Here is a 21790-nt window from a genome sequence, read left to right as displayed (position 1 = left end):
CTTCAAGGAGATGTTAAAAGACAGTAATATGCAATAATCATCAGTTGCTGAAAATGCAGCAGAATCCACTATTCTGAAAAGAACCTCAACATGCTGCGCATGTGCTTCTCTGAAGGGACAGCAAGATGACAGATGATAGAGACCTGCAGACCAAGGGTTCAAAGCACCAGTATGTGAACGGAGGAAGAGAGGGCAGGAGGAAGAGGGGAGGGAGGAGGCGGGAAATGAAGATCTGCCGAAGCAGGAGAAGCCCCCAGTCCTCAGACAATGATCCTAGTGCAGCTCAGGCTCTCCTCTATATGATGAGGCCACCAGTTATTCCACAATTGTCAGAGGCTCCAGTCCTCTCAGGACAGGTCTGCCACTGAGTCACAAGATCACAAACCGTGTGTCAAGGAACTTTTTAAAGGTATTTTCCCTGTGTGGTATAGACATACTGCACATAATATATAGTTTTTAAAGTTCTGAAATCTAACTCAAGTAAAAGAGTTTATCCTTCTAAGATGTGGTGCTACAATTATATTTATGGAGTTACAATTTAAACTCTGAGCCCATTTCTCTATAAAAAATGACATATATAATAAAGTTCAAACAGAAATTACTTTAAAGCTCCTGACACTATGTCCCTAATCTACTCTTCCACTCTCTTCTTTCAAGGAGCCTACCTTTTGGCCCCAAGCAAGCAGGGTCTCCTGTTTCTCAAACATGTCTACTGACTCTGCTCATATTTTCCTGTACCTGGAATATCCTTCCATAAGTGAGAATGCCAATATGATGATAATGGTGATGAAGAATGTTAAAGAGAAATATCATTAAAATACATGTTTACAATTCTCATATTAATATAAAGATGAAAGAAACTAAGGAAATACTATATTCCACTAAAAAGATGGACCATTATGAAGAAAAACAATGTGGATCCTTTTTATTAAAAAATCTACTTAGATATATCATTTATATGTACAAAGTATATGTTTTTAATTAGTCTCATCTTGTTGGGGGAGGGGCAGGGAGTCAGCTTACTCATTACATCCTCAAGTACAGGTTTCCATCAACCATCAAATTAAATGGAATATAAAAGAGGACAAAATTATTTTTTTTCTTGTAAGATATACAAAGACATTTGGATTTTTTTTTAATTCTTATTTTATATTGGGACTATAGTTGATTCACAATGTTGTGCTAGTTTCAGGTATCCAGCAAAGTGATTTAGTTATCCAGAGTCATGCATCTATGTGTTATCTTTGTGGTATCTTTGACTAGTTTTAGTATGGGTTTATGGTGGCCTCATATGGGGTCGCACAGAGTCGGACACGACTGAAGCGACTTAGCAGCAGCAGCAGCAGCAGCAGCATGGTGGCCTCATAGAATGAGTTTTAGAGTGTTTCTTTCACTGCAATTTTTCGGAAGAATTTCAGAAGAACAGGTGTTCACTTTTCTCTAAATATTTGATAGAATTCACCTGTGAAGACATCTGGTCCTGGACTTTTGTTATTTGGACGCTTTTAATCATATATTCAATTTCAGTACTTGTGTCTGGTCTGTTCATATTTTCTATTTCTTCCTGACTTATCCTTGGAAGGCTGTACCCTTCTAAAAATTTGTTTAGTCCTTCTTTGTCTATTTTATTGCATATATAGTTGCTTGTAGTAGTCTCATTACCTTTTGTATTTCTGTGTTGTCAGTTGTAACGTCTCCTATGCATCTCATAGGTTTAGGATTGTTAATGCTTTTGCTGTCATCTATCTCCAGGTATTTTTTTTTTAACTTTAACTTTTTCAGTGATCCATTCATTATTTAGTAACATATTATTTAACCATCACGTTTGTGCAGTTTTTTTTTTTACAGTTTTTTTCTTATAAATGATTTCTAAGCTCATGGCATTATGGTGGGGAAAGATGCATGATATGATTTCAATTTTCTTAAATTTACCATGGCTTGCTTTGTGGCCCAGCATGTGATCTATCCTACAGAATGTTCCATGCGCACTTGAAAAGGACAAGTACTCTTCTTTTGGATGGAATGCTCTATAAATATCAATTAGATCCATCTGGTCTAATGTGTCACTTAAAGCTTATATTTCCTTATTGACTTTGTCTAGATGATCTGTCCATTGCTGTAAATGAGATGTTAAAAGTCCTATTTTTGTGTTACTGTCGATTTCTCTTTTTATGGGTGGTAGGATTTTTCTGATATATTGGGGTGCTTCTATGTTGGATGCATATATATTTGCTGTTGTTGTTCAGTCACTAAGTCATATCCAACTCTTTATGATCCCGTGACTGTAACACGCCAGGATCCCCAGTCCTTCACTATCTCCTGGAGTTTGCTCAAATTCATGTCCACTGAGTCAGTGGTGCTATCTAATCATCTCACCTTCTGTTGTCCGCTTCTCCTTTTGCCTTCAATCTTTCCCAGCATCAGGGTCTTTTCCAAGGAGTTGGCTCTTCGCAGCAGGTGGCCAAAGTATTGGAGCTTCAGCTTTAGCATCAGTCCTTTCAATGAACATTCAGGGTTGATGTCCTTTAGGACTGACTGGTTTGATCTCCTTGCTGTCCAAGAGACTCTCAAGAGTCTTCTCCAGCATCACAATTCAAAAGCATAAATTCTTCAGCACTCAGCCTTCTTTATGGTCCAACTCTCACATTGTACACGATTACTGGAAAAACCACTGCTTTGACTATATGCAAAAGTCAGCTAACGGCCTTATGAGGATTTCCTTGTGTGTTATTTGTTGCTTTTCCCTTGTTGCTTTAAATGTTTTCTGTCTTTAATTTTTGTCAGTTCGATTAACATGTCTCAGCATGTTCCTCCTTGGGTTTATCCTGTATGGGACTCTCTGCAAACCCTGGACTTGAGTGAGTTTCTCCTTTCCCAAGTTAGGGAAATTTTCATCTATTATCTCTTCAAGTATTTTCTCAGGCCCTTTCTCTTTTTCTTCTTTTGGGGCCCTATAATGCAAATGCTGCTGCATTTAATGCTGTCCCAGAGGTCTCTGTGACTGTCCTCATTTCAACTTTTCTCTTTATTCTGTTCTGCAGCAGTGATTTCTACCACTCTGTCTTCCAGCTCACTTATTTGTTCTTTGGCCTTATTTATTCTATTTATTCCTTCTAGTGTATTTTTCACTTGTTACTGTACTGTTCACCTCTGTTCATTTGCTCTTTAAATCCTCCAGTTCTTTGCTAAACATTTGTTGTATCTTCTCAGTGTGTGCCTCCATTTCTTTTCCAAAATCTTGGATTATCTTTACTTTCATTACTCTGAATTCTTTTTCAGGTAAGTTACCTATCTCCACTTAGTTGCTCTTCTGGGCTTTTGTCTTGTTCCTTCATCTAGACCATATTTCTCTGCCATCTCACTTTGTCTAACTTTCTGTGTTTGTGGTCTCCTTTCCACAGATTGCAGGGGTTAGCTCCTCTTGGTCCTGCTGAGGTTGGTCCAGGGGCTCATGTAGGCTTTCTGGTCGGAGGGACTGGTGCCTACCCCCCAGTGGGTGGCGCTGGGTTTTGTCCTGGTGGGCAAAGTCATCTCAACACCTGTGTTTAGAGGTGACTGTGAGCTCATTAAGACCTTAGGCAGCCTGTCTGATGATGGGGCAGCACCCTCCTGGTTCTTTGGCTTGAGTCATCCCAACAATGGAGCCTGTGGGCTGCTGGGTTCAGCCAGGTCTCCGTGCCAAAATGGTGACCTCCAGAAGCACTTGTGCTGATCAATACTCCCTGGGTCCTCCCCCACCAGTGTCCTTGCTCCCACTGTGAGCCACAGCTGATCCATCTCCCTAGGAGACCCTCGAAGATCCGCCATAAGGTCTAACACAGGCTCCTAGGGAGTCACTACTTTGTGCTGGGTTCCTAGTGCACACAAAACCTTGTGAGCACCCTCCAAGAGTAGAGTCTCTGTCTCCGGGCTCCTGGAGAGCTCCTGCCCTCAAGTTCCACTGGCCTTAAAAGTCAAATGCTCTGGGGGCTCCTTCCCCTAATTCCACCCCTCAGACTGGGGAGACTGACATCAGGCTCAGAACTCTCACTCCATTGGGAGACCTCTGAATTATATTTTCCAGTTTGTGGGTCACTTACCTGGTGGGTATGCGATTTGTTTATAACATGAAGCCCCCTCTCTTATCATCTTGTGTTCTTCTGTCTTTGAATATAAAATTATCTTTTCTGGTAGGTTCCATTCTTTATTGTCAATGGTTATTCAACAGTTAGGCTTGACTTTGATTTTTTTCTGAGAAGAGGTGAGCTCATGTCTTTCTGCTCCACCATCTTGTCTGAAGTCAAGGGGCTGCTTTTAGTTTGGATACTTGCTGTCTCTTTACTCAGCATGAGTTGGCCATTATTCCCTTGATATATGGTATACAGGTGCAACGGCCTGTGCATGCTCCCGGGACGATGGAGGCACCAACGAGCACCTGTTCACAGCCCACGCGATGTTCCTGTGCTCTCCTTGGATGGTAGGAGCAGCGACTGATGCCCACTCATGGGTCATGTGGCAGCAGTGATAGCCCATGCGCTCCTGGGACAGTGTGGGCAGCGACTAAAGCCTGCTCCTGGGTCTCTTGAGGGTTGCTGCCCACGCCTGCCTCTGGAGCCCAAGCCAGCAGTGGCAGCTCGCACGTGCCGCAGGAGTTCGCGCAGGCGCTGTTCGGTCACCAGAGAGCACACAGCGAGAACGACACCATGTTGCTGCTGCTGCTCTCCCTGCACCCTCCTCTCAAACAGCGAGCCTCGCCTCTCTGGTGGGCCCAGGCTTCTTCCCAGTACACCCTAAGTTGTCACACTCTATCCTCTTCAATATCACACAGCCAACCCCAGTCCTCTCCCAGGGTCTGACCTCCAAAGCCCAAGCTTCAGCATCCAGTCCCTGCCCACACCAGTGGACGAGTGCCAGGGTGGGGAGCACAAGGAGGCGGTCCTGACCATCTGTGCAGGTCATCCTCCATTTTGCCTACCACAGACCCGTTGCTGTGCTCTCCTCCAAGGCTCCGAAGCTCCCCCTCTCCAGGCTGAACTCTCTGTCCACGAGGGGACTTCCTAGGTGCAGAGCCTTTCCTCCTTCACAGCTCTCTTCTTGGGGGCACAGGTCCAGTCCTGATTTCTTTCCCTCCTTTTCTTCCCTTTTTTCTTTTTTTCCACCCATTACATGGAAGTTTCCTTGCCCTCTCAGAAATCTGAGCTCTTCTGCCAGTATTCAGTATTATGTTCTGTGTGAACTGTTTCATTTATAGATATTTTTTTTTACGTAATTGTGGAAGGAGGTGTGTTCCACATCCTACTTCTCTGCCATCATGATAGCTCTCCCAATATACTTTAAAATGGCAGTTTAAAAACCAACCTCCATAACAGGATGATTTTGGTTAAGTTCAACTGCACTCACTCCTTGAAGCGTTGGCTATCAGTTCAGGAACCCCTGGTACCTGTGAACCTAACTGCCATGTTGCAAGCCCCACTGGTACTGACTTCTATGACTTAGGACTCAGAACTCCTAAAGTATCTGAGGTATACATGTATCCGACAGTTGTAAAATCTAATTGTGCATCAAAAGAACCTGAATAACTCAAGAAACATAAAGATTCTTAGGACTCAAGCCCCAAACTTCCTGAAGTACAGTAACTGATAGCAGAATCTACTTTGTGAAAGAAAAAAAAAAGGAAAACTCCCTAGATCTGCTTTGGAAAGAAGTAGTTTGGAAAAGAAAAAGATGGGCAGGGCTATGAAGGCCGATAAAAGAGGAGATGAGAATCCCTCTGCTCTCTTGGATATAATATCTCTCTCTAATGTCTCCCTTGAAAAAAAGAAGAGATAGAAAATAACAGGAAAAGCAAGAATTTCAGGAATGGTGACTTCCTCTTAAAAATAAAAGTTTAAATAGGAATTTCCTCTGTAAATCCCATTTGCCCTTGTCTACCATAAGGTCTGCTGCACCACAACAAATATGAGCAAAAGACAGCAAAACAGGAATGGAAGTTTCCCTTGTGGGGTGGCACAGAGGAGATAGACACAATATGAACTTCAGGACAGTGGAGGAAGCTCTTTGAGGTTTTCTACCTGCTCTAATTTATGCCATTCTTTGCCTCAGGACTGCAAAATAAATAAAATTTAATCACAGGGAACAAGAAAAAAATGTAAACTGATAGAGAAAACAAGGAGGTGGGGGTCCTGCAGTATAAAAAAAATATTTTTTTTAAAAAAATCTCTCAGGATGGCTACTAAAGAGACTTTATGAGGTTGCTTAATTCATCTCTTAGTAGACAAGACTATAGCTAGGTATCCAGGAAAAGATACTGGAAAATATATTTTAGTGGCTAAATTTCAACATAATTTGTTCTCATGGTCAAAAATATTATTCAAATACCAGGCAGCTCACAAGATTGGAAACTAAAACTAAACCTTTTATGACAAAAATCTTACACTGGCCAAAAAACGTTTCCAACTCCCATGCAAAGAGTTTGAGTATGCATTATTTTGTGGGATTCCAGAATCTTGCTTGCATGCGTGTTTTTCCTTCTGATTTTATTCAAAAGATTCTCTTTTCTTTTCCAAGCATACTTTCTAAGTCTGAAGACAAAGTGTTCCTTTTCCCTGGCTCCTCCTCCCTGGCCTCCATGTGATGAAGCACCCATGCGAGAACTAAAGGAGCTATAGGGCTCACAGTGGTCTTACTTGTTAGTCTGTGAAAGACGGAAGCTGCCAGCTGCATATGGATTAGAATGGTCCTGTTTACAATGATTCCTTGCTCTACATCAAGAAAAACGAGATTGACCACATGGCACATGGTTTAGAAACCCCAAGCCATTTCTTATTTCAGTTTCTAATTTTTATGAACAACACGATAGCTTTAACAGCCCCAAAAGAGGTCTGAACCTTTAAACTTTTAGATTTTTGGTAATATGAAAACCATGCCCCTGTGAATAATTACACAGTCTTAACTTACTACCTCAATTGGAGGTTTTTTAAAGTAAGTCCTGCTGATGGTTTCATGACAGTTTTCAAGGATGAGATAGAGTTACCACAAGAAAGATATCAAAGACATGTGTCCTCTATTAAGTCTAAAAACTTTGTTTCCTCTAAATCAGATGTGCAAACTTGGCAAGTGACATCGTTTGTAAGCAGCCATTATTCCTAGTGCAATGCACAATTACCCCCTTAATTTTATCATGGGATCACAGAGTTAAGTTCCTGCATTCCCCCCCCCCCCAATTATCTAAGCATGCAACACAAGATCAGTGGTTTTTTGTTTGATTTCTTCATTTCTATATCCCAGGGCCTATCACACAGTATGTGTCCAAATTGTTACAGATCAGGGAATACTGTCAAATTAAAGTACATAGAAAAATGAAGTTAATTTCTCCCACTCATTAAATGTTAACACTTGAAACTATACATTACACCCAGCAATGCAAATTCTAAATCTGCCCATAGGGACAATGCAACAGTTATTGTGAAAATCATAACTTTGAATTTCCTAAGTTAGATCCAACTGGATACTTAACCTTTAAGGTGCAAAACATTATGTTTAATAAAAATGAATCCTATTAGAGTTCCAATTTCCACATGCACTCCCTAGAGCACACTGTAATCTAAACACCATACAGTATCTCGTTCTGTGCAGAAAGTTAATCATTAAAAACACCTTCATTTGGAGAGCTTCTGGACATAGTATTTCCTGTAATAAAAAATAATCACTGGAGATTCATCTATATACTACTCCTAAAATCCATGCTACAAAAGTGTAAGTTTATACTTCAAATGATAAAAGCTTTATATAAATTGGGATCCAAATACAACCATGGCAAAATTCCAATAAGTGATATAATGGCAAATCCACTGTAGTTTTAGAAGTTCTACTTTTAGTAATTATATTAAAATTTCAAGTATTTATAGATACATCTTCAAAATCATTCTCAGTGAGTCCTCCATTTCCCCAAGAGTACTTATAATTGATACAGTCATCTTCTAACTTTACAAAGATCCTTTACCTCACAGAGTATGTGTTCTATTATGGCTAATACTTTATACTAAAGAGCATATCAAACACAGAAATAGCTACTAATTACTACTATAACTTAGGATGTACATGTTCCATAAAAGAATATTTTTTAAGTGATAGAATAATAAGATATTACTTAAATTTTCTCCCATCTTTATAAGACCTCTGAGATGTCTTTCCAGTCTCTCCTTTTACCCCTGGAGCTGGGATTAGAAAAAGGACAGTGGGTATCAGTGTGGATACATAACTAAGTGTATCATACATATACAAATATGTGCTCTCTTAGGGGAGACAGAAAGGGAGAAGGACAAAAAGAAGGAGGCAAGGAGAGATATCACTGGTCTTGCTGATTCATAAAATGCCTGGTTTATAAAAACATTTGGGCAGTAGTATTATTTTTGAAACATATACACTAAAGTTTCTTTTGTAATATATCAAATTAAGACAAGGTCATAATAAATTGATTCAACAAAGGAAATTCTATTATGAAGCCTAAGTCACAAAGCATTGAAACAAGTATACTATCAAGGCCTGAAACAGATCACCAGCCCAGGTTGGATCCATGAGGCAAGTGCTCAGGGCTGGTGCACTGGGAAAACCCAGAGGGATGAGATGGGGAGGGAGGGGGGATCGGGATGGGGAACACCTGTAAATCCATGGCTGATTCATGTCAATGTATGGCAAAAACCACTACAATATTGTAAAGTAATTAGCCTCCAACTAATAAAAATAAATGAAAAAAAAATTTAAAAATAATAATAAAATTAAAAATGCAGATTTATCTGTATAACTATCTGTAATAATCTATGTAACAATCTCCATGTAAAACTCCCAATACTTCTCTTCATACAGATTAAAAGAGAGAACTTACATGGCATTTCTGACATTAACATCCCATGACTTCCCTGGTAGCTCAGACGGTAAAGCGTCTGCCTACAATGCAGGAGACCTGGGTTCGATCCCTGGGTGGGGAAGATTCTTGGAGAAGTTAATGGCAACCCACTCCAATACTCTTGCCTGGAAAATCCCATGGGAGGAGCCTGGTAGGCTACAGTCAATGGGGTCACAAAGAGTCAGACACGACTGAGCAACTTTATTATTTATTATTATCCCATTACATACTCATAACTAATGTTCTTACCAATTATTTGCCATTTACATTTTTAACTTATTATAACATCCTTTATTTCCTACAAAAGTTCCTTTCAAAATATAGTAACATTCAAGATGTCTACAATAAGATTTCAGTATATTTCTCCTTGTCACTGCATTTTAAACCTTATCTCCCCACAGAATATATTTGAACTGCCTTATGTTATAGTCTTTCAAAAAACTGTGGTGTGTACCAATAATGGTACCTCCAGAACAACAACGGAAACCCTCTTTTGTTGTACCAGCCCTCCTTATTCAGCATTCAGTATGGAGCACTCCAGAGGTCAGGAAACCAGGGAGAGACTGAATGAAAAGAATGAATGGGGGCTGGGAAGCAATTAGAAATCACTAAAATAAAAGCTAACTCGAACACAACTGAAAAAAAGCTAGCACTTGGGAGTCCAAATATATAAAAAAATTAAAACTTAAAATACATAATTTCTAAGATAGATGATAAATTAAGGAGAAAGCTGTTTTAAATTCAAGCCTTCAAACCAAGACAAATTACATCTAACCATGACTTAAAAATATACTATGTATTGGAGCCAGAGCAACAGTCAAAGTTCCCCACAAGTCAAGTGTAAAGAGGATAAAGACCCTAGCAGGAAGCCTTCAGAAACTGTATTTGACTTTACCTGGTCAGCGCGTTTCCACCAACAAACAGACTTGGGATGGACGCAGAGGCAGGATCAGTGAGAACAAGGAGACAACAATCTGTGGGGCTCCCTAATACCCAAGGCAGATAGAAAATTCAGAAGGATTTACCAGGCCAGAACAAGAGACAGATATAAAATAACTCATAAAAAGAAAGATAAATATAAAATACTACCCTGGATATAAAGACAAAAGTTGCTCATCTATAAGGCCTTACTATGAACAATTCATGTGAAAAGCAACACATCAAGGATGACAATTACATACATGTTCAAAACAGGACATGACCGTCTAAAATAAACCAAAAAAAAAAAAAAAAAAAACACATCAACTTGGGCAATACTAATGAAATCACAATTTTTAAACCTCAGCATGCTGCCTGTGTTTATGATCTGTTGTGTCCGATGATGCAACCCCCTGGATTATAGTCCACCAGGCTCGTCCATGGAATTTCCCAGGCAAGAAGAGTGGGTTGCAAAAAAAAAAAAAAAAGAGTGGGTTGCCATTTCCTTCTCCAGGGGATCTTCCTGACCTAGGAATTGAACCTGCATCTCTTGCATCTCCTGAACTGGCAGGCAGATTCTTTACCACTGAGCCACCAGGGCATGCTGGTCATATCCTATTTGAAGTACTATAAGGATTACATTTTAAAGTGGCAATGAAAAATGAACATTCCAGGAAAGCTAGCACGATTACAAAGGGTCTGAAACTACATCAAAGAGGGATGGTAGAAAGAGCTTTGGCAGCATAACCTGGCAAAGAACCAACATAACTCGAAAACATCTGAAGATCTGTCATGTGGAAGATGGAGACAAGATAGAGGTAGGACTACTGGAGGGCTAGGAATCCATACAACATGAAAAGCTACCTAATTAAGTTGTTCAAAACTGCCTTAAAAATCAAGAATTCTGCATCTCTAGGACAGAAGCCAAGCCAGTGAATGAAATAGCCAAATAGAGACGGAATGACAAGCTGCCAAGGATGGTTCAAGGATGTTCACCAATTCTCTTAAGGATACAGAAAGCTACTTCCAACCCATAACCCTGGAGATCTGCAGCCCCTGACCATACAGGTGAAAATACTGAAGCCAGACAAGGGAACCACCTTGCTCAGGGTATCACAATCATAAAATAGCAAGGCCAGGAGCCAGTTTTCTGGACTTCCTGACCCGTGCTCTTCATTCTGTTCTATCTTCTCACTTTAAGTATCAGGCCACTTTGACTCTCACCCACAGAAAACATTCTCAAGAGTTCACACAGACTTGGGAAAGTAGGGGTTTGAAAAACCAACCATTTTGTTTGGGACGAGTGATTTTGCTTGTTTTTCACTTCTTTCTGTAAAGTTCAAAGTTATTCAAATAGTTCAGAAAGCACCAATCCTTTACTGGTACAGATCCTGTATCTGTTTTTCTGCTAAGAATCCAGCTCTCAGGGCACAGAAACAAGAAGATTTGGGTGATTCCCCAAAGAGTAATGCCTCACTGCTCAAACTTTCACCCAATTCAAAAAGGGATGACAGATTCTAGAAAATGCAAAAAGAAGCTCTTATTTTTTCCCTCAGTTGAAAAGAGAGAGATGTAATCTGAACTTGCAGAGAAAAGAGTAAGTTTCAGTGTATAAGAGAAACTGGGATACCAATATTAGTAATTTTCTCAATCCAGTCACATATAAGGATTTAATCCACAATCAAACTCAATGTTTTCAATCAAAACATATTTGCAAATAATAGACACTGACTGTGTTTTTAGAAAGCGAAACAACTCACCCTCCTTCAGCGTCCCAAACTGCCATTCAGCCTTACAACCTAAGGTCATCCTTTCTTTTCTCACAAACAAGCAGCCTAATGACACCTGTTCACAAACTTAGTTTTGCTCACTAACTCAGAGAAATTATTCTCAAGGTTAAAATCACACAATATGCAGTTTACTTACAAAAAAATCACACTCTTAACACACCTCTACTGGGACTGACCAAGTGCCAGATGCTGTGCTAAGTACATTACAGTATGTTGATAAGGTAAATATTATTATCCTCATATTACAAATGAAGAAAACAAGACTCCAAGAGATTAAGTTAACTGCCCAAGGTCAAGAGATAATAAGCATTGCAACCAGGTTTCAAACTCAGAACTTCAGGTCCCCAGTCTTAACCAATACAATGCTGCCTGCCTGCTTGCTCATGAGAGTGACTCTCTGGGCTCTGAGCAACTAGAACCATGCAAAGGGAGTGGGGCCCAAGTCTGCTCAAGAGTATCACACGCACCAGATGGCACTGTGCATTCCCTGAAATACTGCTGAGGTGCTACTCTGTAACCAGGGGCTTACACTGCAGCAAGAGGGACTAAGTGTGGACATGAAAATGAACTTCTTCTATTGGAAGGTAAACTGAACGTAAAGTAGTCACATTAAGAATGGCTGGATTTTTTTTTTTTTTTTTTTACTGCTCTCTAGAAATGCTAGGCTTGGAGATCAAATTCCTTCTCTTTTCCCTCTCAATGTAGTTTAAGTGAGTTTGGACCATAGAGCCCCATTCTCCACACTTGAAGTCAGTGAGCTAAAACAGGCAGCAAGGACTCGGTCTCCTCTGGAAGCCTCCTCACAGCAGTGTGGCTGTCACTGAGCGTCTGCGCATGCCACAGTCCCTGGAGGGCCCCCGCTGCAAGGGTGAGGATTCACAGCACGTGCAGACCAACAAAACAAACTGCCATTTTTCTCCTGAAATGTGGGTTTAGTCACAACTGCCACCCCTCAGAGCTTTTCACTGATTCCCCTATATAACACTCAAGGTGAATTTGCTTAAGGTCGAATTTGTTAGTGGTATATTCAATTCATCTAAATATGTTTAAGTTAAAGAAAATTTTGATTACTGCTGCATATAAACACATTTTTGTAGGGTATTTTAAGATATATATTACACACAATTAAGATAGTATTTCACTGGAAAAGAATACATTCTAAACTACTTTAATGTTTTTTAGATTAAGTCTAAAGCAATGTCCAAAACTGAATAACTTATTTTGGACCACAAGCTCAGATATCGACAATAAGGCAATAAATCAAAAAACCTGAGTTTTAATTCCAGGTCTCCTCTTACTACTTACTGTTGGGGCAATCATGAGTAAGTCATTAACCTCTTTGAGAAGCAGTCCCCAAACTAGTAATTTTTTAAAACTCTAAAGGACAAATTTATGGACATTTGTAGTGTTTCTAGGAGGTTAACAATCTCTAGTTCAAAAATTTAACAAGCAATCTTTGGAAGACATTAGAAGGATAATTTATTTAAGCCCAGCCCTCTCTACCACCACACACAAACACAAAAAATCCTGTTTTCTGATTTTCATTCATCAGCAAGTAAAAAATTTTAACCCAAAACTTAGCATTTTTAAATATCTAGCTAGTTTTTGTGAATGCAGATCTTTTCCTTTTCTTTATTTAAATGAAATCACTTAAACTTTTTCTTTAGTTGCGGTGGTTTAGTCACTGAGTCGTGTTCAACTCTTACAACCCCATGGACTGTAGTCCACCAATCTTCTCTATCCACAGGATTTCCCTGGAAAGAATAACGAGTGAACTGCCATGCCTTCCTCGGGATCCTCCCAACCATGGAATCGAACCCACGACTCTTGAGTCACCTGCACTACAGGTGGATTCTTTACCACTGAGCCACCAGGGAAGCCTAAACCTTTAAATTTCTTTAAACTAATTTGACTGCAACTAAAGAATCTGAGCAAATTCCAAAAGATAGTGGAGGGCAGAGAAGCCTGTTGTACTGCAATCCATGGGGTCGCAAAGAGTTGGAAATGATTTAGCAACTGAACAACAACAAATGCTAGTTCACTAAAACAGACTAAAAAATCTGCCTTCTTACATTTGCGCAGCATTTTGCAAGCTAAATAAAACTTCATTCACATTTGAACAAAAACATGCAGTTCTCATAATAAACCTATGAGGTCAGTACTGTTAAGTGTTATCAGGATAATTTTGCAAAAGAAGACAAAAGTGACAAGTAAGACATCCAGGGCACACAGCTTGAAGTGGCAGTGGCACAGGAGGGCGTGACCTTCTGGTCCAGGTTGCCCAAGATCGTGTCTACCTCCCAGTACCAGACAATACCTTTTGATTTCAGTATATTTAGTAGACTCGCAAAAAAACACAAACTTTCCTGATTTACTTTTCCAAGCAATCCACTGATTTAGAATGCCTAAACCAACAACTACCCCTGAAAAAAAAACATGTAAAGCTTAAAAGATATTCAAGTTGACAGCTCCTGAGCGACCCCCTCCATTAAGTAAAGCTATTTTCTTTACTTCATTGAATAATTTATAGAGAAATAAATTCTGAGAACACTTTAATATCAGATTACTAATGTAGTCCATGGCCTATTGTGTCTTACTTATAAAACTTTGCTTAAAAGGTCAAGTGAATAAAATATCTTAACTTATAAATTAGAAGTTCTAAATCTTCATCTCTCCGGATACATGAAAAAAAAAAACAATATTTTTAACCAAGTGTTTTTCAATTTTTGAAATCCATTTTAAAGTAAGGTGTTTAAAAAAATCAATTTTTCCTGAGTTATAACTGTGTGTCTAGCCCTATATTCATTAAATCAATTAGATGACTGATTTTCATCTTAACTCTGATATTGTTTAACTCAATATTCAAAGATGACATGCTGACAGATCCATATCTGTATGCAGGTATGAAGCCAGAGGATCAACACACAGCAAACGGTTTTTTCTGCACGGCCCAGCCTTCCGCCTGTCCTCCACTGGGTTGTCAGTAAGGACTGTGCAAGGACATCCCTGATGCCTATCCTATACCTATATTCCCTCAGCAGGGAGGACTGCCAGGACAGGTTCCTCAGCACTGAGCAGTTACAGCACCTCTCTGAAATGGTGTCCCCTTCATTGAAGATGTCTGTCCGGTCACCTTATAGGCCACGATGGCCCTGAGAAGGGATGAGTCACATTATAAATGTATTCCCTCTGGTACTAACATTTAGCACATCCCCAACTCATAAACAGGATTTTATGACTACATGAAATGAACACGACAGGCTTTCTCATTGGCTTCTCATGACTGCGCCCATGAATCAAGGCTAATTAAAGCCTTGTGACGGCACCCCACCATCACTAGAAGATCAAGTCCAACTCTTCATCAGGGCACATAAGGTCCTCCATAGTCTGACCTGCCTCTATGATCTCTTCTCCTATCACCCCACCACCAGACTCTTCCAACACTTGCTGTCAGTCATAGAAGCAGTGTGGACTCTGAATCACAAAAGGAAGATAACAGTTTCCTACCTCCACACTTTTGCATGAGCTTTATCTACTTCCCAGAAAGTATTTCCATTCCCCACTCCTCTGACCAACCACTGCTCCCTCCTCTCCTAACTGTATTTGCCTGGTTACTTCCTCTGACTTCCCACCACTGGTTCCAAGTTTCCCCCTTTTTTCTGGAAGCCTTCACAAATACCCAGGAAGAATGGATAACTTCCGCTCATACATACTACTCAGAGGGTAGTTCGTGTGTTGTCAATCAAGTTACTTGCCTCGAGGTCATCTTACTTTCCACCCAGTGAGCTCCAAGAAGACAGGGAAGAAGTCTAACTCAGCTTTCCATTCCCAGTACTCAACCAGAGTTGAGCACAAACCAAACAGAATGGAGGGAGGACCGGTATCACTAAACAGTCCAAGGCTCAGACAGGAACTCATCCCATGCAGGGGCTTCCAGGGCCCAAGCAGTCAGGTCCTAGCTGACTCCCTCACCATCAGCCCTGGAGAAGACAATGAGGAGGCAGGCAGCCCAGGGGGTATTCCCAGAGGGAAGGACACACTTCCCTCAAGGGAGAGTGCTACAAGTGGGTTGTGCCAGGCAGCCACGAGTGATGGGAAAGTCACTCCACCGGCACTTCCCCCAATTGAAGGAGGGGAATCTTATCATAAAAGCTTGCTTTTTATCTCATGTTATATAGCCTTGTCTCCTACATTCAGCAGTAAACTGCTGCTTTGTCACAGAAATAAATTAATCCAGCAGGAAGTGGACATAGAATAACAGCCTCAAACTAAAAAAAAAAAATTCTTTACCTACCTAATCAACAACGTCCCTATGCTCTCTCTGTAACTGGAACACTCTATAGAAACTGACTCTGCTAGGTTTTATTTTATGCATCACATGATAAAGTTGCTTATCTTGTTTTTAACAAAGAAGTTCAGTTCAGTTCAGTTGCTCAGTCGTGTTCATCTCTTTGCGACCCCCTGGACTGCAGCACGCCAGGCCTCCCTGTCCATCACCAACTCCCGGAACTTACCCAAACTCACGTCCATTGAGTCAGTGATGCCATCCAACCATCTTATCCTTTGTCATCCCCTTCTCCTCCAGCCTTCATTCTTTCCCAGCATCAGGGTCTTTTCAAATGAGTTAGTTCTTCACATCAGGTGGCCAAAGTATTGGAGTTTCAGCTTCAGCATCAGACCTTCCAGTGAATATTCAGGACTGATTTCCTTTAGGATGGACTGGTTGGATCTCCTTGCTGTCCAAGGGACTCTCAAGAGTCTTCTCCAACACCACAGTTCAAAAGCAGACAAAAAAGCTATTAAAAGGAGAAGGACCAGGAACCCCAAAGCCCAAGAATCTGGAGCATTTGGCCCTGTATGTCTGGATGCTCAATACATTCAACCTAAAATATCACAGTTCAGATTATCAAAGGCAAAAAAGTGTCAGTTTTCTGAGAATGTTGCCTACAAAACCATACATTTCTTAATAATCTGCCATAGCCAAAGTATGCACTTCCCAGGAGGCTCAATGGTAAAGAACCCATTGCCAATGCAGGAGACATAAGAGGTGTGGGCTCAATCCCTGGGTCAAGAAGATCCCCTGGAGGAGGGCATGGCAACCCAGTCCAGTATTCTTGCCTGGAGAATCCCATGGACAGAGGAGCCTGGTGGGCTACAGTCCATAGGGCTGCAAAGAGTCGGACACAACTGAAGTGACTTAACATGCTCGCATGGCCAGAGTATAATTATATTTTAAATGAAGTATTAGCAATTCCACTTAAAGAAATCTTAAATATATGTAAGTTTGCAAAATTTTCCAAAATATAACTTTGCAAGATGAACACACCAGTCAGTATGCTTACTGTAGCACTGTTCACAACATCAAAAAACTGAAAACTAAATACCTATTAAAACTAACTATATGATCTATACTTAACACAGTTTAGTCACTTTAAAAGACCATATTCATTAATATGGAAAGATGCCAAAACAAAGTATTTTTTAAAAGGTTGGCAAATAGCATGTGTGATATAACTTCACTCACATTACACAATAGTGTACATGTATGAATGTTTGCATATATATGCACATGGGCATACGTACATGCCAATTACTGAACTGTTAACGGTGATTCTTCTTCACAATTTTCTATATTCTCTACAGAAACACAGACTTTGTATATGAGACAAAAGTTATTTTTGAAAAACATACTCCAGCATGTACACATACATCTCAAATACTGTTTTACAGGATAAAAGAAAAGGGAAGAAAAGGCAAGTAGGTGCATGTATATAGCGAGCCTGGATGCAGCCACCATGCTCTCCATCTATCTGCTACAACAGAGAAATCAACAAATGGCTATACACTCATCATTGCAAATTCATCAAGACTACTTACTAAAAGACACAAGGGCTTCCCTGGTGGCTCAGATGGCAAAGCATCTGCCTGCAGTGCAGGCGACCTGGGTTCGATCCCTGGGATGGAAAGATCCCCTGGAGAAGGGAATGGCTGCCCAGTCCAGTATTCTTGCCTAAAGAATTCCATGGACAGAGGGGCCTGGTAGGCTACAGTCCATGAGGTCGCAAAGAATCAGAGACGAATGAGTGGCTGACACTTCACAGAAAACACAATTTTGAAAGCTGGCATACTTATACACAAGGATATCTTACATACAGCCCCAGTCACCCAATCAATTTCAAACAGCTTCTTAGTTCTATGGTAAAACAGTGGCATAAATCAATTATACATGGATTTTTAAAAAAAGAAAATAAAGAGTGGCATGCCAACCACGGAGGAAAATACAAAAATTTTGAAGAAAAATATATGCAAAAAGGTGGCCCTAGAAAAGCCAGTTGGATGGGAAAAAAAAAAAAAATAGTTGTTTTGAAAATACAGTTTCTGAGGTTGCCCCAACTGACAATGCTCATTCACAAAAATTTTATCACATGCGGGCTCTCCAAAGCACTAGGCGAAGATAAAGAGAGGAAAAGAAATACAGGGCATAAAATTTTACACTGTTACTTGGAAAAAATTTCAAAAAACACAAAAGATATAACTTTGTCATAATCTCAGATTTAATGAGCAGGAGGAACAAAGGATCTGAAAATATTTGAGCTAAAAAAATTGTGGCTTTGGCACTATGCTGGTCACGTTATTTCTGAATTCCAGTAATTTTCCTCCTTATAAGAGGCATGAGGATAAAGAAATACTTAATTATAGTAAACTTCTTAGTCTAAATATATAGCCCTAGAGAAAAAAACTTTAAAAAATAAATATGGTAAAGAATTCTGAACTGTCATACTCTCTAGCTGAACTGGAATTCTTTGGAGAAGGCAGGACATACCATATGTGGAAAGACAGGTTGGCAGGCAGGCTGGCAAACATAGTCTAGGAAAGGAGATAGGAAATGAAGGTGAAGAAGAAATGGAGCTCTGGAGCAAGCAAGACCGAAGGAAAAGAAAACTTCAATTCTGCCTCATGCTGCAGATGCCATCAGGAAAAGTCATTAATGGCGCATTCTCATTACAGAAGCTCCCCTGATTGGCCAAACACTTGCTTTTTTCGTTTCCAGGTCAAAACTACAAGCACCTTTTGCACATCCAGACTAACACATGTATGGCACATGGCTAAGATTATTCTCAGTCCAGCATGTCTGCATCAAAATCTATCTGTGGCTTCCTAAAATCTTGAATGGCAACAGTGACGAGTTGCACAGAAGATCAACAGACACAAAGCGGACAGACAAGAACTATGTTCTGAGGCTCTTTGACTAGGTTTTTTTTTTCCCTCCACAAGACGGTTTTCAAGTATGTTTTGTCTTTAAATCACTGCATTAAATCACTGTCTTTAAATCACTTTTTCATTTCCCTAACTTCTGTCAAGTTTCAGAGAAGCATACTTCCACTTCGGTATCCAAGTATGATACAACAAATCTTAGGGATTTGTCCCCAAGGGAGGAAGGAGCCCAACTAGGTGGGAAGAGTTCTTCAATCACAGAGAAAGCCTCGAGGGCAGGAAAACAGACCAAGTTTCACTGACAGATGCTGACTTTGATGCCTATTGTCTCTTCTCTCATTTCTTCTCCTGACATGAGTTTGGGGATAAGTGTCCCAGTATTTCAAGATGCATTTACAGATCTTCAAGTGCAAAGACTAAACACTGATCTAGAATGATTCAAAAAGATAAGTTAAAGGCAGTCTTTTTGCTGACTGCAGAACCAAATTCAGAATTTCCCAATTTCAATTCACAATTATTCCTACTTCTATGTAAAACAGTATTGGATTCCATTTTAAGGTTTCCTAATAGCAAAATACTCTAAGTTACAATTCTAACTTAATAAAATTTAAAGCCTCTCAGCCACTACACAGGAAAGTGGTGAAGGGCATACATTTTTTAAGCTACTGAGTGGACTCAAATTCCAACTCTTTCATTTACCAGGTATATGACAGTAGGCAAGTTACCTAATGTCTCTACCTCAGTTTCCTTATGTATCTTTAATTTAAATAAATTAATATATGAAGCTCTTAGGCTACAGTATGAAGCATGTCCTATATTAATGAGTCCTACTATTATTACTGCCATTATCAACATCATCCAGAAGGTTTGCCATAAGCACCTCAACTGAACCTCTCCTAGAACAAGACTGTCACTTCTAAAGCATTTCAAGTACTTCTCAATTTGAAAAACTACATAAATCCAAAATGTTTTCTACAGCTGAAAAAAAATTTTAGTATGTGGGCAACTTTTCAGCTCAAGACTGGCTTTTCAAAGAGTTATACTCACCCAGCCGGAGAAGGCAATGGCACCCCACTCCAGTATTCTTGCCTGGAAAATCTCATGGATGGAGGAGCCTGGTAGGCTGCAATCCATGGGGTCACTAGGAGTCGGACACGACTGGGCAAGCTCACTTTCACTTTTCACTTTCATGCATTGGAGAAGGCAATGGCAACCCACTCCAGTGTTCTTGCCTGGAGAATCCCAGGGACAGGGGAGCCTGGTGGGCTGCTGTCTATGGGGTCACAGAGAGTCGGACACAACTGATGTGACTTAGCAGCAGCAGCAGCATACCCACCCAGCAAAGGTATGAAATGTGAACTAGTCCATCTTCCATCTTTCAAGAAGAAAAAGAAAAGGATGAGATGGTGCTTTGTTTTGTTTTTCCAAGAATAACTTTGACAGGCCATTAATTCAAGCCAACTTTGAATGCATCTGTAGAGTACTCAACACATGAAGCACTTCTACGTTACAGTCCCAGAGTATAGACGGTTACAAGCACCCAACTAACTAAAAAAGGACTTTCTGACCCGTAACGTTTTACATTTGAAATCTCACAAGTGCTGTTTTACCCTTTCCATCTCCTACATTTAAAATATTTCATTACTTTGAATGAAATGAAAGTAATGCAGTGATGTTAAGTAAAATAATCCTAAATTTCTCCAGCATAAGCAATGGAAGAGAATATGGAATGGACACAATCCTGAATTTCAGGCAATTTATGTAAATATGCTATTTTGAGGGGTAGCAGGTTCACTGTGCTTATTATTGATATTACCCACTTGCTGATTTGGAGGAAAGTGTAGATTTCTCCCAAAAGCAGATGGCCTATCTACTGTAGAAAGCTGTTTCAGATACAAGCAACTATCAGCAGAGAAAGACATTCTTTAATAATCAGAACAAGCCCCTTTGAACTCTATGGAGTGCTCATTATCAGTATCATAAATAAAACAATAAAAGCAAATGCTTCCTTAAAGAGACTTAGCAACTAGAGATAAAGGAATCTGCCATAATTGCGTTGAACAGAGGGCATCTGGCAAGAGCAAATGGGCACAGAGCCTCAAAAGTAAATCATAAATTTGTTGTGACACAGAAATACAAGAAAATGAGAACTAGTAATGTTCTTTGAGAGAGTAAGATATTCAAAGGTATGAAAAACATTTTTTAAATCCACATAAAGGGATTCTGAAACAGGAAAATCTATGAGCCCACAAGTCATTGGATTACTTTTCTTAAGTACACACATGTTTTGGAAACTTCAGGATCATGAAATATATTCCTGATTAGCAACACTCAAGTTTTCAGCTGCCTTTACATTTGTTCACTTTGTCAAAGCGCTCATTCTATAGCAAAGTTCTTTGTCTTACTCAAACGCTGGCTCAGTTCACCTTACTAGAAAGGCTCTCCTGGTTTTGTCAGCTGTGCCCACAATAAGCAGCTGGGAAGTATGGAAAGACTATTAACTATTGACTGAAAGAGTGTGGACATGATGTTTCACCATTTGTTGCAGAAGAGGTTATAAAAAATGCAAATACAAAAAAATGAAATTAAAAAGACTATTCATTGCACTACACCTGCTCAGAAAAGCTTTATAATCACCAATCCACGTAAAACAGCCCAGCTCAACTAAAGGAAGTATTAATCCTTGTTTAAACAGAGGGAGGGAAAAAAAAAACCTACCAAGGCACAAAGACAAAGGCAAAATCACTCAGAAGCAGGAAGAAGTCCACTACTGTGAATAAACCAAAGGTCTCTCAGAGGTCTGTGTTTCCCTGATGTAGTACTTGAAAACAAACGGCAAACTCAAGGCAGATAGATATCAATCTAGAATGTAGGCAGGAGAGCTTTCACAACACCAAAGCACAAGAACGTGTTCTCAATTGGTATGTTAATACGTGAAAGCCAAATGCAAGCTAGGCCTGAAATATTCCCCAACCTTAGCAGC

At 40.0% G+C, this 21790-nt stretch overlaps 1 protein-coding gene and 1 non-coding gene across 3 annotated transcripts in view; one reads left to right on the top strand and one right to left on the bottom strand.

Annotated features, from left to right (window-relative positions):
- The window catches only part of ZSWIM6 (zinc finger SWIM-type containing 6), a 213210-nt gene that overhangs the window by 142621 nt on the left and 48799 nt on the right, over positions 1-21790 (bottom strand). Inside the window, exon 1 of one of the 2 annotated variants that reach the window (XM_070476734.1) lies at positions 16107-16229. The exons of the other annotated variant lie outside the window; for it this stretch is intronic. Within the exon in view, the coding sequence (XP_070332835.1) occupies positions 16107-16122 (16 nt within the window). The 5' untranslated portion in view covers positions 16123-16229. Of the gene's footprint in view, positions 1-16106; positions 16230-21790 lie in introns of those variants that run through there. 2 annotated transcript variants of the gene reach the window in all.
- TRNAC-ACA (transfer RNA cysteine (anticodon ACA)) lies at positions 8895-8966 on the top strand. Its single transcript has one exon. It is a non-coding gene; the product is annotated as a tRNA-Cys (tRNA).

The sequence above is a fragment of the Odocoileus virginianus genome, chromosome 14, assembly GCF_023699985.2.
Source record: "Odocoileus virginianus isolate 20LAN1187 ecotype Illinois chromosome 14, Ovbor_1.2, whole genome shotgun sequence".
Taxonomy (NCBI): domain Eukaryota; kingdom Metazoa; phylum Chordata; class Mammalia; order Artiodactyla; family Cervidae; genus Odocoileus; species Odocoileus virginianus.
Note: the sequence above shows the minus strand (reverse complement) of the source record. Positions and strands in the feature narration are given on the sequence as shown.